Here is an 8,952-nt window from a genome sequence, read left to right as displayed (position 1 = left end):
TGTATTCCGTCAATTCTTTACCATATTTTTTCCCGTTACTTCTTACTTATTTTGTGTAGATGTAATACATGCAGACACACACGCATACATACACACATACACACACCATATATATATATATATATATATATATATATGATAATATATAGATTATATATATATATATATATATATATATATATATGCTTAAAAAAAATCACTGAAGATGCACGCGACTTCATTAAATAAGCGAATACCACAGGAGAATGATAGGCAGAAGTCCAAGCGCTTTCGTCATAACACACACAAACACACTACATATATATATATATATATATATATATATATATATATATATATATATATATATATATATATAATTTAAGACATATGGTAATTATAATTACAAACTCTTAATTAAATTAATATTAAATTAATATGAGATACTACGACGAGTACGCATGCACTGGCTTATGAATCAAGGTACAAAATGTAAATTGCACATACATAAATACATAAATACATACATAAACACACCTGCAGCTCCAGGAAGAAAAATTCATATGAACGCACACACAAACACTGAATATAAATTCTGTCGTCACGAAAAACCACAACATGACTCATACAAAAACAATGATTGTATTTTTACGACATGGTCTGGAGATCATTTCCGCATTCACGGTTTCTTCTGTTGTCATAAACTTGTACCTATTTGAATACTACTTGTGACTGTATGTTTGTTTGTTAAGGTACTTAAAGGTGTGCATGTTGCGAATGCTATCACAGTCATGGCTGGGATTCTCTATGAAGCAGCTTTTATCCAAATTACATTTTATTTCTCTCGACTCCCAGAAAAAAAAACTGGGTTTTAAACACCTCAAGATTAACTTGAGTTGTTAAATTAAGCATGTCTTGTGCAAGCTGGGACTCCTGTTTCTCTGAGCAACCTGTAATATCTTGAATATTTCAAAAATATTCCCCAACTCTCTCTCTCTCTCTCTCTTTCCCCTTAACATCCACGTGCGATTCTTCAAGTCTGTTCAGTGATCAAGATAAGGTTTAACAAAAATGTGATATATACGTTTCATGCTATGATTTTTCGTCTCTCTCTTTCTTTATCTCTCTCTCAACATCCTCGTGCGATTCTTCAAGGCTATTCAGTGATCATGATAAAGCTTTAACAAAAATGTGATATACACGTTTCATGCTATGATTTTTGCCCCCCCCCCCCCCCCCCCCCCCCTCTTCTCTCTCTCTCTCTCTCTCTCTCTCTCTCTCTCTCTCTCTCTCTCTCTCTCTCTCTCCTTAACATCCACGTGTGATTCTTCAAGTCAATAATCAAGATAAGACTTTATCAAACAAGGTGATATGCAAGTTCCACGTTATGATGTTCTACCCTTTTCATAAACTAATCGGCAGCATCAAAGACTAACCAATATACGTATTTAATTTAAGAAACACGTTCGTATATTCGTAACAGTCGACTTTTTTAAGCACTCATCCGCGCCGGCTAAATTTCGAGGAAGTTAAGCGAGTGTATATTGAAAATTGGGTTAAGCCCCGGTCTCTGATGAAAAGCAATCATAGGACAAAGAGAAGGTTTATAAGGCTATAGAGATGGGGCCAATGTCTGAACGGTACACTAAAAAGATGGGGAAATGTCTAAACGGTACACTAAAGAGATGGATCCAATGTCTGAATGGTACACTACAGATGGAGCCAATGCTGCACGGTACACTACAGACATGGGGCCATGTCTGAACGGTGGTGCACACTTGTCCCCTAACGCCAATAGGTGTACTGAACGGTACACACCTGTACCCTAACGCCTATAGGTGAGTTGTGCGCATGTTTAAGTGGTCTGACAAAGCGGCTGAATGTTTACCTACTATACAGGTGTGTGCTGTGTATCCGCGCGCCTGGGTAGGCAGGTATGGAGGTTACCTAACCCCTTTTCTTTTAACACCGAGGGCTCACCTCTATATCTAAAATGTAGAGTAGCGACAGCAGGTAGTATCAGGATAAGGTTCCTGGCCTCCCGGGACGAGAAGGAAGCAACACACTGTGCATAGTGATCACCTGGACCCCTATACTAATGGCCCCCTCCCCCCCCCACCCCTACGAGTTATGCAGACGCCTAGAATTCAATATATACAACCTCTACTGTAATCTAATTACCTCTAGGCGTCCCAGAGCATAAAAAGGGGAGAAAAATGTTATCCTAAATATTATTTCCTATGGAATGCAAAACGTTTTACAAGTCAGGAGGCGAAGACAAAGCTTGCTTTGTTTAATGACCACTCTCGGTCCTACAGTGAGACGGTGACCTTGAACTTACCGGTGAATAAGAGGAGGAGGAGGCGGAGGAGGAGGAGGGAAGATTCCTGCCTCATATTATCACAGGCACCACGAAAAAAAAAAAAAAAAAAAAAAAAAAAATCGGCTACCCTCGGCTATGACCTGCGTTGTAATACGTTCGAGACAGTGGGCTTTGTTTGTTCCTCAAAGCTTGCAACATCTCTACAACTTGTTGAAGACAATATTCTAACTTCCATTACCCTTCTCCAAGTAAGATATTGCTACACGGTTATTAATGTTACCACTGAAGATTTGGGCGAAATTTTACCAAAAAAGTTCATCCCTCAAATCTCGCATCATGAGTGCAACTTGTCGGAGAAAACTCTGGATGCTACCTAATGATACGAATATTGAATTGAATTGAATATGAAATTTAGGCCAAAGGCCAAGCACTGGGACCTATGAGGTCATTCAAAAACCTCAAAGCAGTTGAGCTATGAATCAATAGTTAGGAGAGGGTGGAAAGTAAGATGGAAGAAAGAGAATATGAGTGGAGGTGCAGTAAAAGGAACTAAAAGAGTTGAAGCTAGGGGCCAAAGGCACGCTGCAAAGAACCTTAAATAATGCCAACAGTGCAACGCATAAGGCGCACTGACGGCACTACCCCCCTACGGAGTATACGAATATTAGTTTTGGCACTTAACAACTGGGCGAAATTTCAACCAAATAAGTTCATGCTTGTGGTATTATTTGTCTCTAAAAAAACCTGCATCTTGACTGCAACTTGTTGATGAAAACATAATTACTATACTACCCTTCTCCAGGTAATTCAGTATATTCCTACACATATATTGGCTTTATCACTTGAAAACTGGGAGAAATTCCAGAAACAAGATGAAAAATCCTAAAGTTCTCACACCAAGATGCCGTCTCATAAAACTGAAACAACGCTGGTTACATGAGGAAGTTAGTATATATCTTAGTCTAACCAGACCACTGAGCTGATTAACAGCCCTCGCAGGGCAGGCCCGATGGATTACATATATTTTTACGTGGCTAGGAACCAACTGGTTACTTAGCAACGGGACCTTATTGTGGGATCCGACACACATTACATCAAGATATTAATTTCTAATCACTAGAAATACATTCCTCTAATTCCACATTGGCAGAGCGGGGAATCGAACTCGGGACTACCGAAACGGTAGGCGAGCACGTAACCCACTCGTCCGAAGAGGAACAGGTTACATGAGGAACTAACATAATAAAATCGTACCGTACTTGTATGTGAATGACATATCACTGTTACAAATTGACCACAGCTTTAGTGAACTGTCAGCAGTACATAAATTGTGGGTAATTGTGAATATTCATACAGAGAGCATATTTATACAAGATACTAACACACGCAAGTCTGCCATTAGACTTCAGGAGAGAGAGAGAGAGAGAGAGAGAGAGAGAGAGAGAGAATTACATGCCGCTCATCTTTTAACTGTTGTTTCAAAGGATGAACACGCGCAGGTAAAGAAGGCAAAAACAAACAAACAAAGAAGCATCGTCATCGTCACGCTGACTCCATTACTGTAACATATAGTATTGGGCGATTAAATAGCACTATTCTGTTCAAAACTTCTAAACCTTTCATGCTTCATTTTCAAAACCGCCACCACTGAGGGCATCTCTCTCTCTCTCTCTACACTTTCAAGTTCACACTAAGTAAAAACATAATTTACAGGGCTTTATATACAAAATTAAGTAGTTTTGGGCATAAGTATATATGAGTGTTATTCAAACCTTATATTTTATATATATATATATATATATATATATATATATATATATATATATATATATATACTATATAAATTATGTAAGCAGTAATGACCACAGGAAAATGATAGTCAGAAATCCAAGCGCTTTCGTCTAGTAAAGACGAATAAAGCGCTTGGATTGTTCTGACCATCATTTTCCTGTGGTATTCCCTTATTTAATGAAGTCGCGTGCATCTACTGTGATTTTTTCTAAGCATATATATATATATATATATATATATATATAATATATATATATATATAAAGTTTACCACCACAACTTAATTTTGTCTATAAAACTCTGTAAACTATGCTTTTACTTAGTATAAACTTGAAAATGTAGAATTTACTACGAAAGTACTTATTCCAAGTCTCGTTTTTCACTCACCTTTTAACGTGGATTGTATGGTGTGTGTTGTATGCGCGCGTTTTCTGACATGTGCAGAGCTCAAATAACACGTGAAACAAAACTTACCCCAACATAAAGAGTTGTGGCATATCCATTCTGAACCTCCTTCTGATAGACTGCATACGGATTACCCCTTTGGTTCCTTGATGAAATCCTCATATTGCAAACACTAACGAACTTCTAAAAGTTATAAAGCTGCCACACTTATCCCTCTTTTCTAGTTTGAAATCATTACAAAGCCTTCACTTAACGTTCTCGTCCGAATACGTCCGCAGGTTTAAAGTCGCTAGTTAGAAGCACCATTGCTAGATCTGTAATCTGATCCAAATGAGGGTTAACGTCCCGAGAGAGAGAAAGAAGTTCGATGACTTGATTACAAAATAAAAAAAAAAAATCATCACAGCCTTCAGACCTAAGTTATCAGCACCGGTAACAAAAGCATGGCACTTTCAAGCGTTGCTAATTTAACTGCGGGTACTTTAAAACGTCACCACAAAAGCACAAACGAACTTATTTCACTTATGAAAACGAACGGAACACTTTTCTGATCGCTGCGTTCTCTGCGCTGGCTTCCACTGTAAAGCACAAAAACAAGAGAATGGCGCGAATAGACCACGCGAACGGTGACGAAAACAACACGTCCTAGAATGAGCAAACTCTGATCTCGCACTCTGATACCCCCAAACCTATAATCAGATACCTTATCATCTCCACTCGAGATGCATGTTATCATCTTCGTGACTTATGCATGGGCATGAGCAACCAATTTGGGCTAAGGTCAATAACATTCAATTAATCAAGGGCAAAAATGTACACGACTTCTGGGATCCTTGGTGTCTTCAATATATGGCCCCACTGGTGGGCTTGTTCCATATGAACAATGTTTCTCTTTTGAGTAGTAGTAGTAGTAGTAGTAGTAGTAGTAGAGTAGTAGTAGTAGTAGTAAATAAATTGCAGTATGTGGTTCATGGCTGTGACATTTTAAGTAAAACAACACTAAATAAAGAATGAGGCAGCTAAAATGCAATGAAACCCATTAATTTTTCTTTACAAGTATCTGACAGGATTATATTACCAAAATGAGGAGATACACTTAGCACGAAAAAGACCCATTAACTGACTCAGCAAGTAGCCTGGCTATGCAAAAATAATAATAATATAAATAATAATAAAATAAAAATAGAAAAAATTAAAAAGTTCACAACCTAATCAATACTAAAACGGAAAAAAACATTTAGAAATCTTAATCATTACCTAAAACAAACACGAGATATTACTGTTATCATTTTGTTGAGGAGATACAAAACAATACAGTACTATATACATGGCAATGCGCAAAAGCCTGAATATCATGAATGTATTATAAGGAATGATGTCACTTCCAACACTTTTTATTTAGTAAACTATTGTATACCACATTAATCTGAATAACTGATATATACAGTACTAAAACTGATAACCGTCAATCATTCTTGTACTGTTTAAAACTTTCTGGTAAAATTAATGTTCTCCATTTTTAATTCTAAAACTGTTTAGTAAAATTAATTATCTTTATTTAATCATTTAAAACCTTTTGTATTCTTGCCATCCACACGATACATTTCACATTCACACCACATATGCGTTTCTAAATCACTTTTCTTTTACGCACAGGATTTTCTTTGGAAGAGAACCGCTATTAATTGTGTGACAAAAAAAAATAAGTTACATCATGAGATATATTAAACAGTCACAAGACAGCTGTAGTTTAAAATATCCATTACAATATACAATCAATCACATCATGATACGAAATATGCAACTCAAGCTAAACTATTTAAAGGCTGCCACCTAATTCTCAAAATCTGCTTTTAAATTATGCTACATTTTTTTCTAGCACCATTTACATTTATGTTATGGCGCACATAGGATATTGAAATACCCCATTGTGTTTTCTTTTTAAATAAATACTAAGAAAAAGATTCTCCTTAATTAATCACCTAACAACTCTATTTTCCTAAAAACATGTGAAGGACGAATCTGACAAACAGATGAGCATTACGTCAACTACTTGGGATCTTAATCTTTCAACACTCTAACTGATAATGCCAGGAATGAGTGTACGCATCCATAACTCAGATATTATATCATCCAGCAAATGTACACAGGCGTTATCATTTTAAAAATAAATAATACGCAGTAAAAACCCTGGGAAGATTTGAAGTTAAATGTCTAGTGATAAGTATACAAGTTCACCTTTAATTATGTCCTAACTGCCTTAAGAAACTGTAACAGTAACTATTTCCAACATCTGAAACACTGCCCTACATAAGCATCAGCTGATAACATTCAGGTTTCAGAAGGCCTAACTACTTCAAAATTATCTTAAGGGAACTAGTACGTACTTAAAAAGTACCTCAAGGTGCTCAATTCTAGTTGCTGCCTTAACATGGCAAATAACACATTAGGTTGGCATTGTGATCATCCTGCTACATACTCCTACAGTGTGGAAGGCAACTTGAGAACTGGGCAAAAAATATGATAATCCCTATAACAGAACCAGGATTTAATAAGAAAAACAAGTACAGATAGGACAGAAGTAAAAAATTCTAACCCCAGCGGGATTTAAACAAAACTTGCAATTTGTGGACCTTAACCTATGTTAGAACAAAATTCTAATCAGTCATTTGTATATAAAATCATCCATATATAAACTCTGCCTCTAAACAAGCCATGGCGGCCCTACAAACAGGAGAAAGTTGTAAACCCGACGCAAAAATATTTCAACCTTCTCTGATATAAACAAATATAAAATACAGGACACATACAGATCAGAATCATTGAAATAGTTTTGGATGATGAAAAGAACCATCAATACCAGCCTTGTGAACAGATTACTCTGGAAATAAGGCTGAAGGTTTGCCTTGCGAGGAGGAGAAAAAAAAAAAAAAAAAAAAAAAAAAGCGGAGAGGAAATGTCTTGATGGTCTGATCCCTTAAAGACACTTCCCCTAGAGTGGAGCTATTGAGACAGAACTTCACTCTAAACTTTAAGGAGAACATAGAGCACAAGAATAATCAAATAGATAGTACAGTATACGTTTTCTATAAGACCACTTGGTAGTGGGCTGATTGGTCCCCATCTTCCTGTTACAAGACATTTCTTGACTACTACTGGTAAAATGCCTCCTTGTCAGAGACAGTAGGAGAGCATCTATGAATGGGCCTGCACCTTAATTTCTTATCCTTAACAGTTTTCATTATTGTTTACATGTTTGCACAGTATTTAACTTTTTAATATATCACTTTACTGTGTTTTAATGCTCTTATAACTACTGTTTCAAAAAATTAATCTAAATTAAATGCTTTAATTTTTATACATTAAACCCTTCCTAAAATTTCAATCAAATTTTATTCCAAGGTGCACGTCTCAGTTACTGTCTCATATTTTTCCAATTACCTATTTACCATAATATACATCTGTAACTTAAGGCTATGACCTGATTGTTCCAGATTCTGGATTTACAAATGTATTCTTATACTTATTCACTGAACAACATCTCAACCCAATTTCAGGCTTGAATGAATTCCTTGTCTGTATCTAGATCTAACCCACACGATTTCATTATTAACATTCCTTCAACACTTTGTAAGTTGACATGTTCAGTCAGTATAGTTTTGCATTACTCATTGCAAGTTATTCAAACACTTTTTAGCTTCAACTTGTTTCACAATTCTACACACTGCTGATAGGCCCTTCACCTACATCTGGCTAACCATGTCTTACTGATATATTGGGGAGGGTGAGGTCACTAGTACTTACTTTCTAACTTATGCTACAGCTAACATAAACAGATAAGAAAAGTATATACAACCGATACAACAAACTCAATAGATCTCCAGTTTTACAGCGTAAACAGAAGTGAAAGTTTCAAAGCTTTGGTCAGTTATAGAGGCACAGCTCTCTCCAGAGTACAATAAAAACTGTAGCAGCACTTGAAAAAGAGCAGCAGTGACATTTTCACTGATATGTGTGGTAAACCACAGACAAAACTATAATTATTTTCTCTGAGGAACCTTCAAACACTGGCTAAACCTAAGTATGGAACAAGATAAACTTACTGAAGCTTGACCAACAGACAAAGAAACATAATGGTGAAAAACTTCGCATAGGTTAAAACTGCGTTTTAGTCGATACAATTCTCAAAAGGAAACTGCTGTGACATACATGCTAATCTCATGAGAAAAATCAACCAACCTATAACATTATGATAAATGAAGTAACCCTCCAAGAGTAAAGGGCATAACACTGGCTGTCTTAGCAACAAAAATCAATGTTTTTCCAACTCACAAAGGGAAAATGTTGTACTGTACTTGCAGTCTTTGTCTTTAACATCTACACTTCCCGGTTTCTTATGGCAAACCTCTTGGCGTAAGATTTTCTCCATATCTATGATCAACAACTGACAAACTG

The 8,952-nt window shown here is 36.3% G+C and overlaps 1 protein-coding gene across 3 annotated transcripts in view; it reads right to left on the bottom strand.

Annotated features, from left to right (window-relative positions):
- Nucleotides 1-8,952, bottom strand: part of LOC135194968 (calcium-transporting ATPase type 2C member 1-like) — a 128,104-nt gene that overhangs the window by 116,743 nt on the left and 2,409 nt on the right. Inside the window, exon 1 of one of the 3 annotated variants that reach the window (XM_064221207.1) lies at nt 4,567-5,123. The exons of the other annotated variants lie outside the window; for them this stretch is intronic. Within the exon in view, the coding sequence (XP_064077277.1) occupies nt 4,567-4,659 (93 nt within the window). The 5' untranslated portion in view covers nt 4,660-5,123. Of the gene's footprint in view, nt 1-4,566; nt 5,124-8,952 lie in introns of those variants that run through there. 3 annotated transcript variants of the gene reach the window in all.

This window comes from Macrobrachium nipponense, chromosome 15, assembly GCF_015104395.2.
Source record: "Macrobrachium nipponense isolate FS-2020 chromosome 15, ASM1510439v2, whole genome shotgun sequence".
Lineage (NCBI taxonomy): Eukaryota > Metazoa > Arthropoda > Malacostraca > Decapoda > Palaemonidae > Macrobrachium > Macrobrachium nipponense.
This window is presented reverse-complemented; position numbering and strand designations above follow the sequence as displayed.